The following is a 27,599-nucleotide window of genomic DNA, read 5'->3' as shown; positions in this document are numbered from 1 at the left end:
GTGAAATTTTAAGTCAAATTTTCATGTATTTGTCAATAAATCGTTTAAATCAAAACAATGTTGAAAAGTTTTACTTTTCGAAACAAGTGCTGAAAAGTAGAACTTTTCAGCATTTATTTTGAAAAGTGTTGCTATTCGATTCTGTTATTTTTGGTACAGAAAAGTAGGCTATTTCGTCGTTCAAGAATGACAGGAAAAGTAAGTAGGATCACGACGGAATTGCAAAAAAATCAATTTCGCTAGCGAACTTTCTTCACCCGCCAAAGAGAGAGGAGGCAAACCACACAAAAGAAAATCGCTCCCGAAATTTTTCAAGAAAATCAATCTGCTGATGATTTTTTGTGAATCTTCTTGTCAGCACCACTTAAAAATATTTATTTCACTTTTTTTACACGCATTGCCCATCTACAAAATGTGACAGGTCGTTTTCGACGTGTGACGTTAAACTTGCAAGTGTAGTGGTAAATAAGATGTTCTTTCGCCGAATAATCAAGATGATGATTTTTTTTAGATTCCTTTTACAGATTTTTCGTGCGCGAGAGAGGAGAGCCATGCTCCCTTCGGATTTTTTCTCTTGATGAACGTCCAATGATTTTCATTTGATGATGATTATTCCAACGCTGCTTACAACAATTTTTTGCAATTTTGAAAAACGCTTTTTGAATGGATTTTTAAGTCAAACATCCATGTGTTTATTAAATTCACCGTTCGAAACAAAACAAAATATTAGAAAATGTTACTTTTCGATATTAGTGCTGAAAAGTTGAATTTTTCAGCACTGGTTTTGAAGGTTTTAATTTCCCATTCTGTTAGTTTTGGTTGGGAGAGGTAGGCCGTTTTGTTTCTCCAAAAGGACAGGAAAAGTTGAGAATTTAGCAGCAAAATTAAAAAAAAATTTTTTTGTTTTTTTATTTATCAAAGTTTTTGATGTTTTATCTATATTTTTAATTTCTTTTTTTTTTGTTATTTTTGAAAGTTTTGAACCTGCTGTTACAAATTTCGATCGTAATTTCACGATGGAAGATCGAAATACTGACTATTTTATCGAGTGCAACAATCACCAGGCATATCGCAAAGTATACCGTTGCGATTCGAGTACAATTTGCCGTCCTTGATCGGGAAAACTCATCTTCTTTGGACACTTTCGAATCTCGAATCAAAAACTCAAATTTTCCAAAAGAAAAAACCAACGTGTCCATTTTATTCCTCGTTCAAACAAACTCTTTTACCTAAAACTCGCCTCCCACGTCCACCGATCCTTCCTCACACTCTTCTCCTGCTCGTACAACTCCCCATCCAACCCACCCGTCAACGCCCTCGACTGCTGCGTAAACTCCCTGCACTGCACCAACTTCCGGTCGGCCATCTCCAGACACCGCCTACCCCGTTCCAATATCTCGTCCAAATCATCTTTTCCGAGACTCAAATTGAGTCGCATCTTTTTCGACTGCGGAACTTCCACCGCGTCAACGGCGTCTTCCATTGAGGTGGAACTTCGTTTGAGTTTGCGCAGCTCGGGGAGCCACCAGAGGGTGCGCGTGAAGCTGGCGTACTCCGCCCGGTGGTAGATGACCTCGCACGGGAGGTGCGTCAGGGATGAGCTCCAGCGGAGGCGGAGCAGCTCGGTGGCGAGGGTTGAGAGGGGGGAGAGCCAGTTTAGGGTGGGGAGGGATTGCGGATTGTTTAGGAGAATTTGTTGCGTTGTCAGGGCAAGTAGGCGTCGAGCGATCTTGTCATTTTGTGGTGCTGGGAGGACGGATTTGATGTAGGTTAGGAGGTGGGATTGAAGGTCGGGGAGGGTTTTGGGGTTGTTTAGGGTGAGTGGTTTGAGTTTGAGCTGGTTGAAGAAGGTGACGAGTTTTTGGTGACGCTGCGCGTCGCGCCAGTCCTTGGGGAAGTGTTCGATGTCCAGCGGGATGTCGTGGTAGCGGGGTTTGGAGACGAAGGGCTTGAACTCGGCCGGGAAGTCGGCGTAGACGGCGAGGTTGTGCTGGACCAGGTTCGAGACGCGATCGATCGCCTGGTTGTAGAGCTGTTGGAGGACAAAGTTGGGATCGGTGCAGGCGTCGCGTAGTTTGGGGTTTTGCTCGGTGGAAAGGCGGAACCGGTGCCACAGTTCTTCGCCGAGGCAGGTGCTGATGAAGGCGGTTTGGGACTCCATGACGAGGGGGGAGTCGGAGTTGTAGTTGGAGGCGAGGAAGGTCAGGGATTTGGCGAGGGTTTCCCGGAGGGGGATTCGTTTGGATTCAAAGTGTTGGAAGACTTCGCAGTCGCTGATCTTGCCGTCTTCCAGAAGTTGATCGACGTCGAGGAGATCTTCGATGGTTTCGTCCGCTTCCAGGTGGCAGTTGTAGGCGATCACGGTGAGCGGGACCGGTCCCCAGGAGGCGACGTTCTGAAGAAGGTTGTGGAGGCGATCGCGGGATTTGGAGAGGTTTCCCGAGGTTACGAAGAAGATCACGCCGTCGGAGTTGTCCTGCGCGGACGGGTCTTTGGCGTTCAGTTCGTCCAGGATTGAGGCACCCTTTAGTAGACGCATGCAGACTACGTGGCGCTCGCGCGCCGTCGTCGATTCCTGCGCTTCAAGGAAGAAGTACTTGGAGCTTTCGGGATCAACCGATCGCCTGAACACGCCATTGAGCCACTTGTTGATGTAGAAGTAGAACCCGGCCGCGTCTTCCTCCTGCTTGAACGGGATCGAGATGGTCAGCTTCCAGTAGAGGTGATTCTTGATGAAGCCGCGAGGATCGCGGCGATTCTTGACCGAGATCCCACCCCGCATAACTTCAAAAACGTCAATCTTGACCTCCTTCCTCTCCGGTACCTTCACCGGATCAACGCGTCCCCCCACGTAACGCTTCATATTCGAAAGACAAACGCGCTGATGCTGCTGGAACAACTCCCGGGCCTGCTCGGCCAGCGTTCGCTCCGGCAGCCACGCCGGACTGTTCTCAATCTGCGCCCGATTATTCACCACCATCAGCACATTCCTCCTCCAAACCCGGAAGAACTTGCGCATCGTATTAACCTGCCTGTTCTCCTGGCAGTTCTTCACCAACGCCTCCTCCCTCACCGTCTCCTCCAACATCTCCCGCACGACCTCCCCCAGCAACTCCTCCCCCACCTTCTGCGGCAACTTCTCCAGCAGCTGATGCCGATAGTGAGCCTCCCCACCCGCCTCCCTCACCTCCTCCCCACAAACCTCATCCAGCAGCTCCCCGCAAATCCGCTCGCACATCTTGTTCACCGTCGCCTCCAACTCCCTTCTCCCCTCCTCCTCGAGCTGCTTCAACCGCCTCACCTCAGCCTCCTTCCGCGCGATCAACTCCTGCCGCAGCCGCTCCTCGTCCGCTTGCCGCTTCCGGCGAGCTTTCTCCTCCTCCTCCAGCTGCTGCCGCTTCCGGCGGAGTTGCTCCTGCTCTTCGAGCTGCTGCTTCTTCCGGAGCAGTTGTTCCTGGTCCGGCTCCGGCGGCTTCACGAACGGGATCGAGCCGAACAGGTTGAAGGCCGGAACGGAGGGTTCTGGCGTCGGTTCCAGCGGCGTGATTCCGGACAGGGTTGGCGACGGACTCGATCGGGACATGATGGATTTCGCGTTCGGGGGAAGCGGACTTGTGGTTTCGATCTTCGGTCGGATCGCGGTCGGTTTCGGGAAGAGTGGCTTCGGCGAGATCGTCGTCGGGGACGGGACCTTAAAGACCTTGTCATCGTCGCTTTGCGCGACCGGACTGGACTCAAGGTGCAGCTTGGTGTGCTTCAGGATGTCCCGCAGGATGCGCTCCTTCAGAAATCCGTCCTCGTCAAAACTGTCCTCGAGGACGTGCGAATCGAGCACGCATTCCCGCTCAAGCTCACCCCCGGCAATGGCTTCACCAACGCTGCACCGCCGTTTGCTCTCAACCAACTCAAAGGCACGCTCCAGCTGGTACGGAATCTCCGGCCGCTCGTACTGCTTGGCGTCCATCAGGGCGGTCCCAAGTTCGACGTCCACCGGCAGGCCGTAACAGTCGAGGAAGGACGCGGCCGCTTCGTCGTCTTCGAACGCGAGCAGTGCGGTGAGGTGGCGCAGCGAGAACTGGGCCGGAGTGCGGTGGGTGTACGCGCGCAGGATCGTCTCGAGGGCACGGGACCGGATCTGGTTGAAGTAGCGCAGCAGGATGCATGCGTTCATGTAGGTCGTCTGGCGAACCAGCCGGAAGAAGCGCACGTAGTTGTTGTTCTCGAGCGCGAAGTAGACCTGCATGGCGAACCGGATCTCCGACGATTGTTGGACCTGGGCAGTGGAAATGGATTTTAATTATGCGACCCATACAAGTCTCCATACAATTTTGGCAGCTGTCCATGCAAAAGTGGAACGTAAATATTCGAAAATCTTTCTTTTTTGAAGGAATGTTTCTGATCGGTTTGGTGTCTTCGGCAAAGTTGAAGGTATTGATGAGGACTACTCAAGGAGCTATTACACTACGGCAAACAAACAAACAAGCTCGCACTTTTTGACAGTTTGTCAGTTTGCCTGGATTTGTTTGTGCAAACGTCAGCCTTCATACATTTAGCCTTGTTTGCGAGTTTGGTTAACTGTCAAACACGAAAAAGTGCTAGTTTGTTTGTTTGCGGTAGTGTAATAGCTCCTTCCAGAAAAAAAGGTACACGGAAAAGAGAATTTTGCAGACTTTTGTTCGCAAAATTGTATTTACCAAAATCCGATTTTTTTTTTAAGAGTTTTGGCTGGTACAAAATTTATATAAAGTTTATACCTGGTTGTTATTCCATTTTTTTCCAATATGACACCATGGTATATCAAAAACTGTCAAGGAATTATTTAAATAAATTAAAATAAATAAATTTGAGTATTAAAAATATAAAACTGTGTCGTTTTTACAGCTAACAAATTTTACAAAATGTTATCAGAGTGCTTATGACTTGCACGTTTAAAAGTATTCATAAAATAAACCGTGATTTGTTTCAAATCATTATGTTCTTCAATCTTTTTGATAAACGTTTAAAAGTTTACGAATAATATCGTTCTCAGTGTTTTCACGAACACTTTTCCAGAGTTTTTTTTTTTTTTATTGAAAAGGTGCTATAACATGTGAAACACAACAGTTTATAGGAGCTTCAAAAAAAAAAACTCTAGATTTGTTAAAATGAACAAAGGTTTTCACAAGTATTAGGATCTTTTAATGGATAAATATTTTTATTGAGGAATTTATAAAAGAACAGTTCCAGAGTTTTTTTAAAGGCCCTATCAACATATGAAAGACAATAGTTCAAAAACTCTAGAATTATTGATAATCAAGTTTGAATTGAGGAAAACCCGGAAAACTCTCCCTTGTTAAATCCAACTCACAGTTAAATAAAAATGTCTAGTTAACAAAAGCTTTGATCAAATCAAAAAAGCAATTCAATGTTTAAAAGGCTGTTAAAATTCCGTACAAATCCGTATTATGCGTAAAATTCCCTACAAAAATTCCAGCTTGTTAATAATCCGCAAAGAGGGTATGGTAAGGAAAAAATCCGTACAGTTGGTAGCCTTATGTATAACGGTAAAAACACGATTAAAACCCATTTCTGATCACATTATTTTTATTTTAATGCAAAAAAAATAGATTGAAAAGACAACATTTTTCCGATGGATCAACTATGGTCCCCTTGGAACGAGCTGTCAAGAAGGAACTTTTTTGTCAAGAAGGGCCACGAAGTAATTTTATTATATTGATTTAAAAATCCATTCTAAATCCTTTGCGGCTGTACAAAGGGTAATTTTACACAGAAAAATAAGCTTCATCGTTGTGAACAATAATATCTCAAATTCAAGCTTAATTTTAGCTAACCCAATTCTAATCTTCTCCAACCCTAGAGCAGATTCCTAAATTCATCAATTGGGTACTAAAGCCCTATGTAAATTTTTATGTACAACGGTAAAAAACACGATTAAAAACCATTTCTGATCACTTTTTTCCATTTTAATGCAAAAAAAAAGTTGACAAGAAAACATTTTTTCGATGGATCAACTATGGTCCCCTTGAAACGAGCTGTCAAGAAGGACCGCGAGGTTAATTTTTCAAAATTGATTTAAAAATCCATTTTAAACTCTTTGTGGTCGTACAAAGTGTCATTGTACTCAGAAAAATAAGCTTTATCGCTGTAAACAATAATATCAGCAATCTAAGCTTCATTTTAGGACCCAATTTCTAAATTAAAAAAAGTCTATAATTTATAAATTCTGAAATATTTTAATTCTATTTTCTTATATCAAAAAATATTTTGGATTCATATTTTAGATTTAAAAAACAAATTTAGAGGATTAAGAGATTGGAAAATTTTACAATTACAAGGAATTTTTCAAATTCCTCGATTATCAAAATTATTTTTTTGAGTTTTGAAATGTTTGATTTACAATTTTGTTAAATTTCAATAGCAAAAATCTAGCAAAATCTAAACTTAGAAACATGTACCCTCCCTGTAAAGGCTTATGAATTGATCTCAGTTGTAAGGTTCTCCAAATCTCTGAATTGCAAATGTAACATCCTGGAGCAGAACTGTTAAATTCTAATAAACACCAATTGAATTGAAAAAATAATTTCTTTTAACTTTTAATAGCAGCATTGTTGAATATTTTGTGAGCAAAACTTATTTTTTTTTGAAAAATTGTTTTTTATTTTTGTTTTTTGAATTCTCTTTATTACTAAATTTTGAGTTTTTTACATGCATATTTGTATTTTGAAAAATTTAATTCCCTGACTTTTGTAATTTCCTAATTTTTAATATGTGTTTTTATTTCAGAATTTCTTAATTTAAGTGTTTCCTAATTTTTGAATCTGTGAATCACTTTTTTTTAATTTTAAGTTGGTACAGGTAAATTGAAAAGAAAAAGAAACATTCGTAAAATTTTCTGATCTCTTTAAAAAACAATATTTTTTAAAATTTTGAGATCTTAACTAACAGAAAGGTCAAATACTCAAAATTTAACCGTTTTGAGGTGTCAGAGCTGATTCCAAAATTTTAAAAATATTTTTTTACAAGGATCAGAATATTTCACAAATGTTTTATTTTTCAGAAATGAACCTGTACCAACAATGCTTTTTTGGCAGAAAATTAAAAAAGAATTGGTGATTCACAAACACAAAAATTAGGAAACACTGAAATTCATAAATTGAGAAAAACAAATACATATTAAAACACGAATATTTAAAAATTGAGAATTTAAACAAATTGGGGATTAAAATTTTATTAAATACAAATAGGCATGTAAAAAAATCAATCAATCACAAATTAAAATTTAAAAATTTTGTGTTTTGCAAATGTGGTCCACATCGCAAATTTAAGTGGAAAATGGATTTTCCAAAGAATAGTGAAGTTTTGGAGCTTTGGTGTCTTCAGAAGAGTGGTTGCAAATGGAAAGGGGCAACTTTGTTTTGTTTGCCGACTCGGTCCTAACCAGGTCCCAGCACCGAAAAGGACCTAATTAAAATAATTTTATGAAAAAAAAACTTTGTTTTGTTTGATAATTAGGGTGGTTCACGATTAGGGAGATTTTGGAAATCTAACTTTTCAGGAATGTTTTTGGGATTTTTTTTTTTTTGTTTTCTAGAAAGTTGTTGGGCTTGCCAATCCAAGCAAACTTTGTCGAAAACACCAAAATTTTATCTCGCTATTAACGCCATCTACGACTAAATTTAGAGAAAGCACCTGAGCAAACCTTCAAAAAACAGTTTTTTGAATAGAGCAATTCAGGGTTAAGTTTTAGAGAAAAGTCAAGTTCGGAGTACTTTTAGAGCTCCAAAAACAAACATTTTTGGTTTTTTTTGACAAGTCAAGACACCAAAACTCCAAAACTTCACTTTTTCGGAAAATCCATGTTCCACTTTATTTTGCAAAAAAATCCGGAATGGACAATAATTCGAGCCAAACATTTCATTAGGGCACAAAACCAAAACGTAAACATTCGGAATTATTCCACTATTCCATTCATTAGTACACTCCCTACATGCCCTCCAAGAATCAGATTGATAACAAACAATTTCCTATTGAAAAAATCAAAAACTCAAAAGGGCCCATAACAATGTTCACTCCGAACCAGAAAAAAAAATAATCAATTGTGCCCTTTTCTTTTTCGTTAGTTTTTCGTAGTTGAGGAACTTTCTATGTTATAAAGTGAAGTTTTCATACATTCTTAACACTAATTCACTTCAAAACAACGTTTGGTTTACGTTTCACCAAAGATTTAAGCATAAGCATAGGTGCCCACCCGCAGTTGCTACTCCGTTATTGACCAGGACCTCCAGAAGTTACATCCACGAGCCGTGGAAGATAAGTGGGTGCTATCTTTCCTCGCTTCGCAACTTCTCAAAGGCCCCTATCATGCTGATCAATACCGGCGCCGGCCACGACCAGTGGTAGGGTCACGGGGAAGTGGATGGGAATGTTAGTCCGATACTTGAGTGATAGAGACCGCCCAATCGACTGCTTCTCCGACAAAGTATCACATGAGTTTTGAGGGGGTTAGTAGATGGGTATGAGGTCAGGATTCACGAGTGGCAGTGATGTGACCATGAGCATTTTGTTTATCGGTTGAAATTTTTAAATCTTAGGCAGCCGGCTGCGGAAAGGTAGATAATTGATTATTTAAAATGGTTTATTTTTAACGAACGCGTGCCAGCCGAGCATTAGTGCTATTAATGGAAGACGACGAAGATCAGATCACAGTAGACTACGAATAGGGGAGTCGGAGGTGTAATGGGACGACAGTCCAAAATAAAATTCATTCTATTGCAAACACTCAACTGAAGTAGTTCGGTCTCTGGCTAATCTCCCAAAAGGTTATGGGCCCAGGAAGATTTCAAAACTGAACACTTAGAAGAATTTTGAGAAGCAGTTACTTTTTTCAAGAAATTTTATCAAGTTCCGGAGCAAGATGAGTCAAGCCGGAAGTTTCCCAGCCTTGGAACGGCTTGCTGGTCGCGAAAATTGGGCCGACTGGAAGTTTGCGATGCAGACGTACCTTGAAGTCGAAGAATTTTGGACCGCTGTGAAGCCGGCAAAGAAGGCGGACGGAACATATGAAGCCGTAGATGCCGTCAAGGATCGCAAGGCAAGAGGCAAGATCATCTTGCACCTGGAACGTCACAATTTTTGTCACGTGAAGGACACGAAGACCGCCAAGGAAGCGTGGGAAGCGCTCGAAGCCGCGTTCGAGGACGCGGGGCTGACCCGACGGACCGGCCTGATCAGGAAGTTCGGTTCGACGCACTTGGAGGACTGTTCGTCCATGGAGGAATTCGTGAACACGGTGATGTCAACCGCGCACCAGCTGCGTGGTATCGGAATGGTTATTCCGGAGGATTTGGTAGGTGGACTGCTGCTGGCGGGACTGCCGGAATCGTACCGCCCGATGATCATGGCTCTGGAGAATTCTGGAACGGTGATTTCTGGAGATTCCATCAAAACGAAGTTGCTGCAGGAGCTCCCGGTGACATCGGCGGGTGCGGCCTACTCAAGCAGGAAGCAGGAACGTAGACCCGAGCAGAAACGGCCACCACGACCAACCGGCGACAGCAAGGGTTCGAAGTGCAGGCGCTGTCAGAAGTTCGGACACATTGCGAAGGATTGCCGCTCAAAGGACTCGAATCGGAGGGACGGTGACGCTTGGTGTACCGTACTGTCAACCGTCAATGAGGACGACCACTGGTACTTCGATTCAGGGGCTTCCAACCACTTTGCGAAGTCGAAGGAAACGTTGGACAACCTGGAGAACTACAGTGGTACAGTCGTTGCTGCGAACAGAGGTGCCATGAAGGTCGTCGCGAAGGGAAGCATGAAGCTGTGGACCACGGTTTCACCCGATGAGAAGCCGATTGAAGTCAACGACGTGCAGGTAATTCCGGATCTGTCGACGAACCTACTCTCGGTAAGCCAAATCGTGAAGAGAGGGAACACGGTTACGTTCGACAAGGCTGGAGTGAAGGTGATCAACGCATCCGGGGCCACCATTGCCACCGGAAGTATGGTCAAGGACATCTTCAGGCTGAACCAGGCCACACCGAAGCCTCAAGCGCTCGCGGTGACTGCTGCGGAATCGTTGGAACTGTGGCACAAGCGGATGGGCCATCTCAACTTTGACGGCGTGAGACGTTTGAAGAATGGTCTAGTTTCCGGAGTCCACTACAACGAGTCTGCTGTCGAAAAGTGCAAGGTTTGCGCTATGGGTAAGCAGACACGTCTTCCGTTCAGCAAGGCTGGCTCGCGTGCAAGCGACCTGTTGGAGTTGGTTCACTCTGACATCTGTGGACCGATGGAGGTTCAATCCCTCGGAGGTAGGCGGTACTACCTGAGCTTCATCGACGACAAGTCGCGGCGGATCGTTGTGTACTTTCTGAAGCAAAAGTCGGCGGACGAAGTCTACGACGCGTTCGAGGATTTCCGCTGCAAGGCGGAGAGGCAGACTGGTCGGAAGTTGAAGATTCTACGCACGGACAACGGTAAGGAGTTCACCAACAAGAAGTTGCAGGTCTTGCTCAGCCGCTTGGGAATACGCCATCAAACGACGGTGGACTACACGCCGGAGCAGAACGGGTTTGCTGAACGCGGGAACCGGACCATTGTCGAGCGTGCGCGGTGCATGCTGTTTGACGCCAACCTACCAAAGACCTTCTGGGCGGAGGCAACGGGCACAGCGGTATACCTGGCGAATCGATCTCCAACAAAAGGCCACGACAAGACACCGGAAGAGGTGTGGACTGGACGTAAACAAAATCTGGCACACATCCGTGTGTTCGGAACTCCAGTCATGGTGCACATCCCGAAACAGAAGCGGAAGAAGTGGGACGCCAAAGCCCACGAGTGTATTCTGACAGGTTTCGAGGAGGATATCAAGGCCTACCGCCTGTGGGATCCGATAGCGAAGAAGTTGATCAAGCGACGAGACGTAACTTTTCTCCGTGAAGGAGGAGTCCCGGCAAGCGCTCCTGTCTCTGCAAAGCAACCGATGGTGATTCGTCTGGATTTTGAAGAACCCATCCCGTGTGTGCAGGAAGAAGACGAGCCGCCGGTGCAGCTGGAAGAAGCTGAACCAGTCGTTGATGATGTCCCACAAGAGCCTGAAGTCACAGCTGAACTCGAAAACGACAACGCTGAAGTTGAAGTTGAAGTAGAGGACGCCGAGCCCGTGGCAGGTCCCAGCTGTGACGTGACACCTATTGCGCTCCCCTCGCGACCATTACATCCGCCTGGGTCACCGGCGTTGTTGCGCAGCGGTCGGGAGCGCAGTCTTCCAGGCAAGTTCAAAGATTTTATTCTGTCGAGCAAAGGCCTGTCCCTTCCATCATTCACAGCCAACTCTGGATATGACGAGATCGTTTCGGACTCGGAAACAAGTGGAGACGAGAACTCGGACGATACACTAGTTGGATTTGCAGCCAGACGTCAGCCCACGAAGGGTCGAGATCCCGTTACACCGGCAGAGGCGATGAAACGTGGCGATGCGAAGCTGTGGAAGGACGCGATGGACGATGAGTACCGATCACTCATGGAGAACGGCACGTGGGAGCTGGTCCAGCTGCCCCCGGATCGCAAGGCGATCGGATGTAAATGGCTGTTCAAGACCAAGGAGGACGAGAAGGGGAACATCGTGCGGCACAAGGCCAGGCTCGTGGCGCAGGGCTTCACCCAGAAGTTTGGCGTGGACTTCGACGAAGTTTTCGCACCTGTGGCCAGACAAGAAACGTTCCGGATCCTGCTGACGATCTCTAGCCGTCGGAAGATGGTGGCAAAGCACGTGGACGTCAAGACAGCGTACCTTCATGGCAAGTTGGAGGAGACCATCTACATGAAGCAGCCTGCAGGATACACAACCGGAGACGTCAACACTGTGTGTCGATTGAAGAAGAGTCTGTACGGGCTCAAACAATCCGCTCGAGTGTGGAACCATAAGATCGACGCAGTTTTTAAGAAACTGGGATTCAGCCAGGCGAAGGCTGACCCGTGCCTCTACGTTCGGAAGACCGGAAGGTCGACAGCGTACATCATCATCTACGTAGACGACATGGTGATCGCTGCCGAGACTGAGGAGGAGTTTGAAGCGATATTCAACGGCCTGCAACAGCACTTCACCGTCACGAACCTCGGAGATCTGAAGCATTTCCTGGGAATGGAAGTTGAGCGAGCGGCCGATGGATTCAAGTTGAACCAGCAGAAGTACATCACCAAGATGGCAAGTCGATTCGGTCTAGAGGATGCCAAGAAATCGAAGATTCCCTTGGATCTAGCCTACCTACAGCAGAAGGAGGAGAACGATCAGCTACCCAACAACACCGATTATTTGAGCTTGATCGGAGGTCTGCTGTACGTAGCTGTTCACACCCGACCGGACATTGCTGTTAGCACATCGATTCTTGCTCAGAAGTCGAGTCGTCCGACGCAGCTGGATTGGCAAGAGGCAAAGCGAGTGCTACGCTACCTGATGGGGACGAGCGATCACAAACTGCACTTGGGATCTACCGGTGCAGGACTGGAGATGTACGTGGATGCGGACTGGGCAGGTGACCACCGGGACCGGAAATCTAACTCTGGTTATCTGGTGCGTTTTGGCGGCGGACTCGTCAGCTGGGGCTCCCGGAAGCAGAGCTGTGTAGCGCTGTCATCAACAGAAGCTGAACTGGTGGCGCTGACTGAAGGATGCAAGGAGCTGATCTGGATACAGATGCTGCTGGGCGAGTTCGGGATCAAGATCAACCGAGCTGTGCCGGTCTACGAGGACAATCAAAGCTGCATCAAGCTCGTGGACGGCAACAAGATCGAGAAGCGGACGAAGCACATCGAAACCCGATACTTCTACGTTCGCGACCTGAAGGAGAAGAAGATGATCGATCTGCAGTACTGTCCGACTGAGAAGATGTTGGCAGACATTCTTACGAAGCCGTTGCAGAACCTGCGGATCAAGATGCTGCGTGAAGAAATCGGTCTACTACCGGATCACGTCGAGGAGGAGTAATGGAAGACGACGAAGATCAGATCACAGTAGACTACGAATAGGGGAGTCGGAGGTGTAATGGGACGACAGTCCAAAATAAAATTCATTCTATTGCAAACACTCAACTGAAGTAGTTCGGTCTCTGGCTAATCTCCCAAAAGCTATGGGCTGGACTTATCAGTATAATTTTACTGTTTTTACAATTTAGATAACGCGAGCAAATTTCAAAAATAGTAAATAAATGACGCTTTACTCTTCATATAACCGATAGTTTGATGAGTAATTACTAAAACTGAAAGTTGGAATAAATTTTAACGATCATTTACGACGAAAATTATCGCGAAAAATCCGGACTGTGCGTCCCAAGAAGCACTGCACTTATCGTTTACGTTTCACCAAAGATTTCTGCAGAAAAAAAACTTCTTCGAAACACAATATTTAATACGGTCCCGCGGATGCTGTTCAGTACACCTTTGAAGATTTTTTATGTTTCACATGCCTTATTCTCACCATTCGATCACAAAACTTCACCAATTAACATAATGTTCGCTGAATTTCTCATTATTTCTAACTAATCAAAAGGTCCCATAAACATCATTCAAAACAACAATCGGATGACAGCGCTTTAGTGCCCTTTCAATTCTCTTCGAAATTGCATCTAGAAAGGGCCCATTATGAACAACAGTTGGAAAGTTAAAAGGGCCTAATAACGAGATTTTTTTAAATTATGCGTTTTATTGCGAAAATCAACATAAATTAAGAGCGAGTTTTTCACCGATGTGAAACAGGTCGTATCGAGGTGCTCCGAATTGTATGAAACTTTCAGCGTTTGTTTGTCTATACATGAGATGAACTCATGCCAAATATGAGCCCTCTACGACAAAGGGAAGTGGGGTAAAACGGGCATTGAAGTTTGAGGTCCAAAAAACATGAAAAATCTTAAAATTGCTCGCATTTCCGTAAAACTTCATCAATTCCAACTCTCTTAGATGCATTCGAATGGACTTTTGAAGCCCTTCAAAATGTGCTATAGACATCCAGGATTGCTTTGACTTTTTCTCATAGCTTTTGCAAATTACTGTTTAAAATGAATTTTTTTAAAGCCTTAATATCTTTTTGCAACAGCCTCCAACACCCATACTCCCATAGGTCAAAAGATAGGTAATTTCATGGACTATAAGCTTACGGTATTAACTTTTTGGCCAATCGCAGTTTTTCTCATAGTTTTACGATTTTTCTAGAGCAAACATTTTTCAACGTTAGTTTTTGCCCTGTAGGCCAAGAAGACGGCACTTTTTGGTCTCAATTTTGACATATTCGGAATCCTCGGTCAATTTCACGTAAGTTAGGAGTATTGGAAATGTAATTTTGATTTAAAAAATAATTTAATAAAACATTTTTAAGATTTGTTTTTTGGACCTCAAACTTCAATGCCCGTTTTACCCCACTTCCCTTTGTCGTAGAGGGCTCATATTTGGCATGAGTTCATCTCATGTATAGACAAACAAACGCTGAAAGTTTCATCCAAATCGGAGCACCTCGATACGACCTCTAGAACAAACCGAGCAGAATCTAGAAATACTGCCTCTTAAGAAGCATTCAAGCAGAGTTGAGGATAATGATGTGTTTTATCGTATCATAAGTAAAAATACCATCAGTCAAGCTTCTTTTTTAAATAGGAATTGAAACAAGTTGTGCACTTTTTGCAAGCGATTTTCTCGAATCGCGGTTTTTGGTTTTGTGCCCTAATGAAATGTTTGGCTCGAATTGTTATAATTATTATAACAAACATCGAAAAACTGAAATTTCTAAGTAAAATTATATTTTAAGTTGCTATATCTTGAAAACGGTGCATTTTATCAAGAAATCTGTAGAGTACTTTTCGATTGCAAATTTTATTTTACATTCTATATAAAATCTATAAAATCATAATTTTGCGGCAAAATAAATAAATAATAATTAAAAATCTCACAATTCATTTCCGTGTAGCATTTTTTTTCCTCATCAATACCTACAACTTTGTCGAAGACACCATACCGATCAGAAAAAAAATCCTTTTTATGTTACAGATTTTCAAATACTTACGTACCATTTTTGTTTGAGACAAATAAAAAAATACAAAAAAAAAATGCACGACATCAGCCGACTTTGTAGAAAATTACTCACCTCCTTCGGCAACTGCTTGACCTCCCACAGGAAGTTGCCATCGTTCAGGTTCAGCAGCACGACGTACGCCCTAAACTCGGCCTCATTCGGACAGCGCACCCCCTTCAGCCCCAGATCATGGTACATGTACTTCAGCGACTGCAAACACTTGGTCATGTTCTCCGTGTTGATCTTCTGGTCAAACACGGACGGTTCCTCCGCGACCAACCGCGCCGCACAGTGAATGTGGAACCTCGCGCACTGCTCCACCAGCTGGACCGCCTTCAGCGAGCACAACTCCTGCTGCGTAATGTCCTTCCGGATGCTCCGCGTCCGGTCCCACACAAAGTGGAACCAATCGCTCATGCTGACGTCCTCGTCCTCGCACAAATCCACAATCCGGTGCAGCAGGTAGGCCATCGCCAGCCCGAGCCCCTTCTCCGAGCGCAACTCGTGCGCCAACGGTGCCTCCTGATCGGCCGAACTCCTCGAATACTGCTTGATCGCCTTTCGGTGGTCCATCCGCTGACCACCTCCCTCACCCGCCTCGTACGCCGCCACCTGCAGCTGAAACTCCCTCATGTAACGCTCCTTCTCGGGGCACATGTCCTCACAGGTTCCCTGCGTACTCTGCGCCTTCCGGATGTCCGTCGTGCGATCCGTCGTCAACCGGAAGTACTTGTCCCGGGCCTCCAACAGTCGATATCGCTCCTCTGCAGTGTTTGCCGACTTCCTCGCCAGCGCTTCAAATTCCCCCCGAACGGGGGCGGCCTTCGAGTCAGGTTCCGGCTGCTGCAATCTGGCCGGCGGAAGCCGCATCGGTTTTGGTGGCGCCACCAGCGACGGCGCTGGAAAGCGCTCCGTTTTCTTCAGAAATGATTCAATAGCTGCAAAGAGACAAACCATTCAACTTCCAGAACCCTTCCAAAGACCCCCAAGAAACTCACACAACTTGCTATTTTGCTGGTGCTGCTGCTGCTGCCGCACCCGCAAACTGTTCGGACCTCCCCCCATCGACTCCAGCTCCTGCTGCACCTCCGGATCCAGCGTCTGACCCTCATCCCTCCCCGCCGCCGCCCCCTCCCGCTCGTCCGTCCAGTAAATCTCGAAGCGCACCTCCCGGAACAGTCCGCCCCGGGCTAGTGCGGCTTCCGCCGCGGCCTGACTCTCGTACTCCACGGTGCAGGAGAATCGCTTCGGTCGCAGTATGAACCGGTTGATCCGGCCAAACTGGCTAAAGTGCTTCTTCGCCGTTAGCTTGTCCAGAAAGAGTTCGGGGATTTTCTCGCAGCTGCAAGATTTGTAAACAAAAATTAACGTTGAAAAATTGGAATGTTTTTCGCGAACAAACCTGATTGATTTCCGCTGCGGGGAGTCGTCGATGACGATCACGTCGTCTTCCTGCATGGTTGCTTCAGTTTTAATGGTAAAGATATATCGAAATTACCACTTTTTTACCGGTTTTAAATAGAATCCTTCTACGGACACAAAAACGCGATTCGACCCGCCGCGGGAATGTTTTGGTTTTTGGAGCGAACTGTCACGAAAAGTGCGGTTAGGTTTGGTTCGAAAAGTTGCTGCGAAACGTCAAAGTTTCGAAGCAATGCAGGGTTGGCAGATTTTGATGTTTTTGTGGTTTATGTTTATGATAAAAGGCTACTCAAAATTGGGTTAAATTAGGTTTGGTTTTTGAAACCACACGTTCCCAGTCACGTTCTAGCAGAATTCTAGTAGAGTTCTCTCAGAGCTGGATCTTATAGCATTTTAGCAGAAAATATTCCACTTTCTAGCAGGATTCTGGCAGAACCAGCTCAGCTAGAATATTTCGTGACTGGGTTTCATCTTGATTTTATCAAAATTTTGTACACTTAACCCCCGGTGGTTGGTCACTTTTTCGTTTGACACTTTTTAGTTTGTACCCCTAGTTGTACCCCGTTGGTTTGACAAAATCAAACTAAAAAGTGACGAACTGTAAAGTACGGTATGCTGATCGGAAGGAACGCGGTCAAGAAATGTTGCGTGTTCTTTTCGTGACCCCCCCAAGAAAAGTTGACAGCTCGGTTGACAGTTCGGTATGAGCGCGATTGACGGTGTGCGCGATTGAGGTTCTTTCGAGGAAAAAATAAAAAGATTAAAAATATTCAAAACTTAGCTGATATCCAGATTTTTAAGCGAAGATGGCGTTACAAATGGTGCACGCCCGAAATGTCAAAATCACGCAAAGAAACAAGAAAAGTTCCATGACATGACAGTCACATTGTTTTTCTAATGTTGGTACCACTGCGCGATTTTGACATTTCGGGCGTGCACTATTTGTAACGCCATCTTCGCTTAAAAACCTGGATATGCTGATCGGAAGGAATGCAAAACTCCATATAAAAAACGCTCAAGAAACGGTCACGAAAAGATTTTTCTTAAGCGGTACGCAGCTGAAAAGTAACAGAAACGGAAAGTGGCGTTTGACGTTTCATCGCGCGGTGCTTCTTTGTATATGTCTTGATGAAAAAATCAAAGAATTTGAATTTTACTTTTTGAATGCGACTGAAAGTTACAAACGTTTTAATAATTTTATATTCGTCTGAAAATCCTGGCGAATCTCAAAATGCAGAATCTTGAAATAAAAAGGGCAGATCAAGGGGCAGATTTAGTTTTTTGATCGATACGGAGTAAAAAATAGAAGTTGTCTTTATTGCTGTTGGCTCACGTGTCGCCAACCAGCAACCTTTGGATTGTGAGTTCACTGCACTGTCCGATTAATCCACCCTGGCGGGACCTTAATGATAATCATACAAATATCTATTTTCTTACTGAAAAAATCCAAAATAATCTGATATTCGACAATACAAATGATTCAAAAATAATAATTCGAAAATGTGGAAAAAAATCATAGATCTAGGGTTTTTTCTCAAAATGTATTTTCCCTAAAAGAGCACGCAGCTAGCAACATCTAAACTTAGAAACATGTACCCTCCCTGTAAAGGCTTATGAATTGATCTCAGTTGAAAGGTTCTCCAAACCTCTGAATTGCAAATGTAACATCCTGGAGCAGAACTGTTAAATTCTGATAAACACCAATTGAATTGAAATTAAAATGTGGAAAAACAAACATTTCAGAAATATTAAAAAACAAAACAAAATATGAAAAAAATTAAAGATTAAAGAATTTATAAATTCAATAGATCAAAAAGTAAAAAATTCGAAACCTGAAAAATTTCAGAAATTACAAGTCAAAATTTTAAAAGATACGAAACCCGAAATTACAACATATACATAAACTCTGATTTTCAAAAATTCAAAAAACTCAAAATTCCAGAATTAAAAATGTGGAGTTCAAAATTTTCAAAATTTAAGAATTAAAGAAAAACTTTTCAACATTTGTAATTTCCAAATTTCCTAGTTTCCTTATTTCCTAATTTCTTAATTATTTACGAAAAACCCGAAATTAGAACATTCAAAAACTCTAATTTTCAAAAACTCAAAATTCCAGAATTAAAAATGTGGAGTCCACAAATTTCAAAATTTTAGAATTAAAGAAAAACTTTTAAACATTTGTAATTTCCTAGTTTCCTAATTTCCTTATTTCCTAATTTCTTAATTTCTTAATTTCCTAATTTCCTAATTACCAAATTTCCCTGCAAATTTCCTAACATTCTAATGTCGTTATTTCTTAATTTCCTTATTTTTTTACATTATTTCTAATTTTCTATTTTTTGAAAAAAAATCGATTTCTCAATTTTGTTTATAATTAATAATTGTTGTTTAAAGTATTTGAATAAACATTTTTAATCTATTTAATTTTAACTTTTGAATATTTTTGATTTTTTTATTTTCCCCCCCAAAGAACCTCAAACGCACTCATACCGAACTGTCAACTTTTCTTAGGGAGGGTCACGAAAAGAACACGCAACATTTCTTGACCGCGTTCCTTCCGATCTGCATACCGTACTTTAAGCTGGAATTGCTAAAATCCTGCTAGAACGTCGTGACTGGGTACAATCGGAATTTGTAATAGCATTTTTTGTTGAAAAATATTAAAAAATTCGAAAAATATTTTTTTTTTAAATCAACATTTAAAAAAAAATTACAACGTTTAAAAAAATCAAAACTTTTAAAAAATTCAAAAATCTGAAAATGATTTTTGAAACTTTTTTTTACATTTTTGAACTTTTAAATTTATTTTTTGCAATTCCGTCGTGAAACTACTTACTTTTCCTGTCATTCTTTAACGACGAAATAGCCTACTTTTCTGTACCAAAAATAACAGAATCGAATAGCAACACTTTTCAAAATAAATGCTGAAAAGTTCTACTTTTCAGCACTGAAATGGGTGCTGAAAAGTTGAACTTTTCAGCACTTGTTTCGAAAAGTAACACTTTTCAACATTTTTTTGATTTAGACGATTTCCAGAGCAACATTTGAAAGGGGCGGTACGACATTGCTCTTACGGCCTTTCGTCCCATTTAAACGCGTGTAATGAAAGGCCGTAAGAGCAATGTCGTACCGCCCCTTTCAAATGTTGCTCCAGATTTATTGACAAAATACATGAAAATTCGACTTAAAATTTCACTCAATGGGTGTTTTTCGAAATTGCAAAAAATGTTGTATGGAACTCGTTGCAAAACTTGATTTTTTCAGCACTCGTCGTATTTATCCAACTCGGTGAACCTCGTTGGATAAATGTACGACTCGTGCTGAAAAAATCCTCTTTTTGCAACTTGTTGCATAAACTACTATTTTTTTAATGCTTGAATTTTTTAAAACACGTATAGAGATTTTTTCGATCGTCAGTCGTAATTTGTCGATGGTAGGTCGAGAAATTACGATCGAATGATCTCAATCTTCTATCGATAAATTACGACTGACCATCGATAAATTACGATCTTAATATTACGATCGAAAGCAATAATCACCACGTTAAGTTCCGCAATTCAAAAATTCTATAATTCTAAAAATGTTAATTCCAAATTCAAATATAAGGCTTTCTAGTCAGAAATATGTTTTCATTGTAAATTTAGGAGAGTTAATAACCCCATAAAGAACTCAAAAAAGTGTTTTGATTTGGTCTACAAATACAAAAATAAATTGTACAGATTCCAATCGATTTTTTTTTCAGTTATGCAAAGAACGGAAGTTTATTAAAGTCAAATCAAACCATCAAATAACTAAAACAAATATTCAGAAAAATCCACCAAACTCCTCCCCCTCCCCGTCCTCATCGTCGTCATCGTCCTCCTCCGTGTCGGACACAACGCGCCGCTTGATGCGAACCTTGCGCGTGCGCTCGATCCGCTCCAGCTCGGCGTCCGCAAAGTCCGCGCACAGTTCCTCCAGCTTGCGGCAGTGTCGTACGATGTAGCTGGCACACGCTTCCGCCGTGATGCACCGAATTCCGAGCATGGTCAGCTTCCGGAGGCGCTTCAGCTGCTGGCAGAACAAGCGCACCACTCCGTCGTCCAGGTACTTGAGCCAGGCCAGGTGCAGTTGCTCGAGGCGGGTGCAGTTGCGCAGAAGATTACACATGACGGCGTTTGGACACTGGATTCCGTTCAGGGTGAGGTGGCGCAGGTTGGTGAAGGGGGTCGCGATCGATACGGGGAAGCCCAGCTGGCAGTCGTCGAGGGCGAGGCGTTCGAGTTTGGGTGAGCGTTGGAGGAAGTGGAGCACGTCTCGTGTTTGGACGTCACTTAAGGTGAAATGCAGCAGGTTTGGGCAGCTTTGGCCGTTGAAGGAGAGATTTTGGTACTGGCCATCGATGGCGAGCGATTCGAGCGCTGGCATGGTGGCGAGGAAGGAGGTATCCAACGGTCCGATAACGGTCAGGGAGAGGGACTTCAGGCGGGGCAGCAATTGACCCGTTGCGGTGAGCAGCTGTAACTTGAAGACAAAAGGTTAGTTTTGGACAGAGGGAACTCATCCCATCATTACCTGAGAGTTGTTCACGGTGACCGTTAGCATCTCCAGCTGGGGTTGCATCCGGCAGAACCTGGTCCACTGGTCCACCTCAGCCGGAAAGTTCTCGAGCGTGATCGACTTGAGTCGCAACTGTTGCATTCCGCACAGTTCGGCCAGAAAAGCCGCTCCGCTAAACTTTCGAGGCAGATCGAGATGCTTAAGCGTGGCCTGCAAGGTTCGGATCGCGTGCAGAATATCCGTTTGTGCCGGATCGAAGCCCGTATTCAGCGTAAGTTCCTCCAAACGTGGAAACACGCGTTCGAACCCGGCCAAGCAGTCGCGCCACACCTTTCCCTCGTAGCTCGCGTGGCAAACCGTCAACGACTCCATTCGACCCAGCTGAAAATCCGGTTCGTCCGTTCCGCTCAGCTTGACACTGTCCAGCACCAAGACCTTCAAATTCAGCGCCGCCCGCAACATCCCGTACAAAACCCCCAAAGCCACCTTACAACTCTCCAGCCGCAACTCCCGCAGCTTCGGCCCAACATCCGCCCACCACCCGTCAACCGTCACAATCGAATACTTCCGCAAAGTCACCTTCACCACCAACGGCGGCAATCCCACCAAAACAAACGCCCCGTCCAACCGGTCCCGGTTCGTCCGTTTGTCCCCCACCAGCCTGACGTTGAAGCGGCCCATCAGCGTGGGGCTGCCGGCGATGACGTCACGCCAGCACTGGCAAACCAGCCGCAGCCGGAGCAGGTGCCGGGGTTCGGCGACGTACCGGAAGATGTACTCCCAGATCTCCGGTGGGAAGCGCGGAACCGGGTCGGGCAGCCGCGGACGTTTGACGGCACGGTTTGGCTGGTGACGGATTGGTGCGGCGGCGGCGGCGGCGTCGTCCTCGCCGTTGGTGGCCCCTTTGGGGCGTTTCCGGGTGATGGAGGAGCTCATTTTTGTTTGTTCCGAACGATTCGAAAGCGCGGAATTCGCGAAATGTTGTCAAGTGAAAAAACAATACACGATCAATTGGAATCAATCAAGGTCGAAAAGATGGTACACACTAACAAAAACATGGTTTTTGAGTTACTTCTCTTTTTGCCTTCCTCACCTTACTGAGGAAAGGCTATAAAATCACTCGAAAAATGAACTTCTTAATTCGACCTTGTAGACCCACCTTCACGTATACCTATCGACTCAGAATCATGTTCTGAGCAAATGTCTGTGTGGATGTGTGTAGGTGGGTGGACCAAAAAATTGTCACTCGATTATCTCCGGACTGGTTGAACGGATTTTGACCGTATTAGTCTCATTCGATCCGTCTTGGGGTCCCATAGGTCTCTATTTAAAATCAGCAAGTTTAGTTAAGTACTTCAAAAGTTATGCTAAAAAAACGATTTTGGCGTATGTCCGGAAGATTGTAAAAAGGGTGGTTTTTGCAAGAAACCCTATCATGTTATACATTTTCAGAAAGGTATTAAAAAGTCCTTTCCAATGAGTCCAAAACTTTGAAGATCTGAGAACCCTATTAAAAGTTATTAGCACTTAAGTGTTATTTATACACTTTGTGGAGGCCGGATCTCAGATATTTCAATGAAAATTATGTCCGGGTCCATCATGCGACCCATCGTTAGTTAGATAATCGAAAGACCTTTCAAATGAGTCTAAAACATCAAGGATCTGACAACCCTATCAAGAGATATTGGCACTTAAGTGTTATTTATACACTTTTTGGAGGCCGGATCTCAGATATTTCAGTAAAAATTATGTCCGGGTCCATCATGCGACCCATCGTTAGTTAGATAATCGAGAGACCTTTCAAATGAGCCTAAAACATCAAGGATCTGACAACCCTATCAAAATTTATTGGCACTTAAGTGTTATTTATACACTTTTTAGAGGTCGGATTTCAGATATTGTGATAAAAATATTGTCTGAATCTTTCATGTGAACTATCGTTGGATAGGTTATTTTTTATCAGACCTTGCCGATGAGCCAGAAAAATTGAAGGTCTGCGAACCCTATCAAATGAAATGAGTAGGTAATAAAGTTGATTTGTTAAACATGTTGATTGATTGATTGATTGATTGTTTTTATTTGACAGAAAAAGCCAGCAAAGTGCTGACTGAAAAAACTGTTTCTTTTCAATGTGCAATACAAATTAAGTAGATTACATGTCATTGAAAATTAAATAAAAATGTAACGACAAAGTTGATGCGGCTGGCTCCAGAACTCCATCGGCGTAGACCTTTTAAGGAGTTCGGTTTCTGGCGATTAGCGGCTGAAAATAAATAAAAGAAAACTACCAAGATAAATGTGTTCAAGATGGATACAAATACAAACGAGGGAATGAATCGGAGAATTAACTAACAAAATAATTAAGCGAAAATATTAACGGACTTTAGAAGTTTTTCTATGATGTCAGGTCGGGACAAACACTGCTTTAGTTGATTTTTGAAGATATTTAAGGATGAACTTTTACCAAATCTATTGTTAAAGGAATGTTGCTATTTTTACTGAATGTATTGACTTTATGAACGTGAGGAAGGCACCAACCACCTAAAGGTGGATTAAGTAACGTTTTTTTTGTATACACGCTGAAAAATTGAGGCTTGATAAATATTTAACATTATCAACATAGATCAACATTCATTGATCCAAATAAAAGTCCAGCTAGTTTTTGCAACATTTTACCTAAAATAGGTTACTTTTACAGTTTTTTTTTGTTTGGCATACATTTTTTTTTTATCTTTTTATCTAGATTTTTCAAAATCTGTTTTTACCATAATTTGTTAAAAGATGTTTTGCTTTTTCTTAAATTTTTCAGAAAAGATTGCTCCCCCTAAAGGCTAGTAATATGGAGATCGGAAGGAAAGGGGTCAAGAAACAGCTTTACGAACAGCAAAACAAAGGAGAGGGAGCGTTTTCTTGGGGCTTTTCTTCACCCTCTCTGGCTTGCTTTCGCTGCCGCTGCAGCCCATTTGAAATTTTTCTTGACCGGTTCCTTCCGATGTGCGTATACCGCTTAAAATAAAAGTCGAAAAATTACTGAAGGAGCTATTAGACTACGGCAAATAAACAAACAAACTCGCACATTTTGACAGTTTGTCTGCGTTGTTTGTTTGCCAACATTTGTTTGCAGAAACGGCAGCTTGCATACACTCTGCCACAGTTTGTCAAACTCGCAAACTCGCAAGTTTGCGAGTTTGGCAAACTGTCAAACGCGAAAAAGTGCGAGTTTGTTTGCCGTAGTCTAATACCTCCTTAACACATTCACACCTCTGAGTTCCACAGAAATTGGTTTGTTTGCATCAGATCTGTGTTCTCTTTCTTGCAAAAGTGTTTTTGTCATGCGACTTTTATATGTAGCTGGTTTTTTTTGACTGACCGCCCGATATGTCAGGCCAACCTATTTCGCAGGGACAGTGACAGCTCGAGCCCGATCTTTGTTAGCATCAGGACACTGTGACGAGAAGTTCATCATTTTTGGGTTAAATTAATTTTTTTGACACTCTTATGAGAATGTTCAAATTTTGAGCCAAAATCACGTCCGTCAATCTTTTTTCAGCGGGCCTAAAAAGTCTTTGGAGATAATTGGAAAAGCACTTTTTTATGGTTTTATTTAAATCATGCAATATTTTGCATTTGTTTTATTCTGCTCAAAATTACTAAAAAATAATCACATAAAATATAATTTTAATAATTAGCAAAACTATTCGCTCTCCAACTGATGAATCGCGCGCTTAATACTTAACATACCAAAACAATAGAAACTAAAAACGATTCAAATTTGTTTTTAACTTAGAACTCCTTACTTCTGGTAGTGCTGATGATGCCCGCGGGCCTGCTGCTGCCGCTGGTGGCGCAACTCCTTGCGCGTCTCCCTGATCAACTGTTTGGTGGTATTCTCGTCGGCATCGTCCCATCCGGCCCCCCGCCCGCCTCCTCCCTCCTCATCCTCCCAATCGTCCAGCCCGTCCCCGATCGGAATGTCCACGTTGCTGGCCGTCAGCCGGGCAAACTGACTCTGGCCACCGCCGCCCTCGCCCTCGCTGGCAATGCAAATCTTCGTCTGCGTCACAATCTTCGGCGCCATGTCCTGGAAAAAGTCGATCTGCTCCTCCGGGGGCGGTTCCGGCGGGGACACCGGCGCCACCAGCTTCTCCCGGTAGCGCTCGATGTGCTCCTCCACGGTGGCCGGCGTGTCGTCCCACGAGTTCCAGTCCTTTTCCACGACGTTCTACGAAAAGAAATGAAATGATTTAACCCATGCAGCAAAAGTAGCTTAAACTCAAAACCCGACTAAACTTTTTTAATCGTGCAACATCAAACCCACCTTGTATCGGGCGGAATCCCGGACCACGTTGACCGAGCTGAGGGCGTCACCGGGACCAGTTCCGGTGGATGAGGGTCGACGCCGCCGGGAGAAGCAGCACAGCAACTTTTTGAACAGGGCGACGATGGTCAGCAGCAGGTGGCGAACTCGGGTCATGACGAGCTGGCTGAGCATCCTTTTTTTTTTTTGCTGGATTTGGTTTTTGCTTGTTGGCTAGTGGGTCGTCAAGGCAGGAGAATGGCCATCGGGGGAGGTTGCTACTACTAGGTTCCGAGACCGTACCTCTTTGGTTCACAATCTCTTATCAATCGGAGTCGGGAGTATTTTTTTCCTTCTTTCTGATTTTGCACCCAATTTGACAGGTAGCTGTGTTTACGTTGACAACCAGCAGGATTTTTTCGCTGTGTTTACTGTTTTTTTTACGGGATGACGTTTGTTACAAACTTAAAAATGCATTGATTTTGAATGACCCCTTCGAAGGGGTTACATGCGTTATGGTTTTTCGTAACACCTCGACTTTTTTACACGATCATTCAAATTTGCAAAATTTGCCAAAAAAAACTTTTTTCAAATTCATTTCTTTAATTTATTTTTAAGGTATTTTTATTTCAATTTGTTCAGAGTATGTATAAGTAAAATTTTTAAATTTTCAGAGGTTTTTTCCAGATACTCCCTGAGAAACTTATAAATAGATACACGCAGAAATTTTTTTGTACAATCAACCTGTACGAGGTTTGATTCAACAAAATTTTGCGTTGAAACAAATTTTGATTTTCTCAGTTCTACAAAAATATTTTGTAGTTTTGAAGAAGTTGGTTTGACATTTAGCGTTGATTCAACAAAAATCTTGATTTTTTTTGTTGATGCAAATATGCCGATAAAACTCTAAAATTCTAATCTAATAAAATTCTAAAATTTAATAAGGCTTTCTAGGCCAAGTGAAAAAAAAAATAATTTAACCCAAAAATGACGAATTTCTTGTCACAGTGTCCTGATGCAAACAATGATCGAGCTCGAGCTGTCACAGCCCTACGAAGTATGTTGGCTGACATATCGGGCGGTCAGTCAAAAAAAACTAGCTAGAAGTCGCCTGACAAAAAACTTTTGCTAGAAAGAGATAGGAAACCTGATGCAAACAAACGTCCAGCTGTAATGTAAACATACTTTGAATGTGTTGGTAAATTTCTGACTAGAAAGCCTTATAAATAGATACACGCAGAATTTTTTTTGTACAATCAACCTGTACGAGGTTTGATTCAACAAAATTTTGCGTTGAAACAAATTTTGATTTTCTCAGTTCTACAAAAATATTTTGTAGTTTTGAAGAAGTTGGTTTGACATTTAGCGTTGATTCAACAAAAATCTTGATTTTTTTTTGTTGATGCAAATATGCCGATAAAACTCTAAAATTCTAAAATTTAATTAAAGATTAAAAATTTAAAGACGTAAAAAAGCAAAAAAAAATAAAGTTAGAAAATTTCATATGGGGCAATCAAATTGTGAACATAAAAAAAAATCTAAATGTTCAAAATTCAGAAATTCTAAAATTCTGATCGTCTAACATTATTTGATTCTCAAAGTTTCAAGAATTCAAGAATTTAAAAATTCAAAAACACTAAAATATTTGAGTTCCGAAATTATCAAATACTTTAAAATTCAAAAATTCAAAAATCATAATATTTAAAAAATTAAAATTGTCTGGGTACTTAGCCGAATGGTTAAGCGATCTGCCTTTCAAGCGAAGATGGCGTTCGATGGTGAACGCCCGAAATGTCAAAAAATCACGCAGTGGTACCAACATTACGGAAAAAGTGGGCCATGGCATGACAACCACATTTTTTTCTAATGTTGGTGCTACTGCGCGATTTTGACATTTCGGGCGTTCACCATTCGAACGCCATCTTCGCTAAAAAACCTGGATAGGTTAAGATAGAGGACAAAGAATAGATTTTTTTTTTTAAATTATACAATTCTGAAGGTGTAATGTTCTTATGTTCTAAAAACATCGAAAATTCTGAAATTTAAAATTTCAAAAGCAAATTAGGATATTCGTAGTTTCAAGAATAAAACAAAATCAAAGACACAAAAAAAGTGATGTTCTTCTTTTTTCTATGATTCAGAAATTCCTTAAGAAATCGAAAGAAATATTTTTTTTAAATTTCTTAAATTGTTAAATTGTAAAATTTTAAAATGGCAAAATCCGTGAATTCTAGAATTCAGAAAAATATTTTCATTAGAAATATAAAAAATTATAAAATT

General features: G+C 42.7%; 3 protein-coding genes across 4 annotated transcripts; all 3 read right to left on the bottom strand.

The window, feature by feature from the left end:
• Positions 1 to 1,169: 1,169 nt before the first annotated feature.
• On the bottom strand, positions 1,170 to 16,639 carry LOC120430666 (protein xmas). Its single transcript, XM_039595771.2, has 4 exons — positions 16,464 to 16,639; positions 16,060 to 16,403; positions 15,134 to 15,999; positions 1,170 to 4,273 (listed from the first exon to the last, which is right to left on the bottom strand). Exons 1-4 carry the CDS (start codon positions 16,517 to 16,519, stop codon positions 1,226 to 1,228), a joined length of 4,314 nt encoding a protein of 1,437 aa, XP_039451705.1. The 5' UTR covers positions 16,520 to 16,639; the 3' UTR covers positions 1,170 to 1,225.
• A 3,582-nt stretch (positions 16,640 to 20,221) lies between these two features.
• On the bottom strand, positions 20,222 to 21,977 carry LOC120431289 (uncharacterized). Of its 2 annotated transcripts, none has more exons than XM_052711613.1 (2): positions 21,038 to 21,977; positions 20,222 to 20,986 (listed from the first exon to the last, which is right to left on the bottom strand). In XM_052711613.1, the coding sequence occupies exons 1-2, from the start codon at positions 21,956 to 21,958 to the stop codon at positions 20,288 to 20,290; spliced, it is 1,620 nt and encodes a 539-aa protein (XP_052567573.1). In that variant the 5' UTR covers positions 21,959 to 21,977; the 3' UTR covers positions 20,222 to 20,287. The 2 variants fall into 2 exon arrangements, with proteins under 2 accessions (XP_052567573.1, XP_039452367.1); XM_039596433.2 differs by having other exon boundaries at positions 20,222 to 20,980.
• A 2,633-nt stretch (positions 21,978 to 24,610) lies between these two features.
• LOC120431128 (uncharacterized) lies at positions 24,611 to 25,686 on the bottom strand. The gene is made up of 2 exons (XM_039596280.2): positions 25,341 to 25,686; positions 24,611 to 25,244 (listed from the first exon to the last, which is right to left on the bottom strand). Exons 1-2 carry the CDS (start codon positions 25,512 to 25,514, stop codon positions 24,816 to 24,818), a joined length of 603 nt encoding a protein of 200 aa, XP_039452214.1. The 5' UTR covers positions 25,515 to 25,686; the 3' UTR covers positions 24,611 to 24,815.
• Between the last annotated feature and the right edge of the window lie 1,913 nt (positions 25,687 to 27,599).

This window comes from Culex pipiens, chromosome 1 (genome assembly GCF_016801865.2).
Source record: "Culex pipiens pallens isolate TS chromosome 1, TS_CPP_V2, whole genome shotgun sequence".
In the NCBI taxonomy this organism is placed as follows: domain Eukaryota; kingdom Metazoa; phylum Arthropoda; class Insecta; order Diptera; family Culicidae; genus Culex; species Culex pipiens.
The sequence above is the reverse complement of the archived record's forward strand: the minus strand, read 5'-3'. Positions and strand labels throughout refer to the sequence as shown.

Coding starts and splice junctions, on each gene's coding strand:
- LOC120430666 (XM_039595771.2), bottom strand. CDS start 16,519: ATGCAGGAAGACGACGTGATCGTCATCGACGACTCCCCGCAGCGGAAA. Junction 16,000..16,059: donor CCAGCAAAATAGCAAGTTGT/GTGAGTTTCTTG, acceptor GTCTCTTTGCAG/CTATTGAATCATTTCTGAAG. Junction 4,274..15,133: donor TCAAGCAGTTGCCGAAGGAG/GTGAGTAATTTT, acceptor TCCACTGCCCAG/GTCCAACAATCGTCGGAGAT.
- LOC120431289 (XM_052711613.1), bottom strand. CDS start 21,958: ATGAGCTCCTCCATCACCCGGAAACGCCCCAAAGGGGCCACCAACGGC. Junction 20,987..21,037: donor TCACCGTGAACAACTCTCAG/GTAATGATGGGA, acceptor TTTGTCTTCAAG/TTACAGCTGCTCACCGCAAC.
- LOC120431128 (XM_039596280.2), bottom strand. CDS start 25,514: ATGCTCAGCCAGCTCGTCATGACCCGAGTTCGCCACCTGCTGCTGACC. Junction 25,245..25,340: donor GGGATTCCGCCCGATACAAG/GTGGGTTTGATG, acceptor TTCTTTTCGTAG/AACGTCGTGGAAAAGGACTG.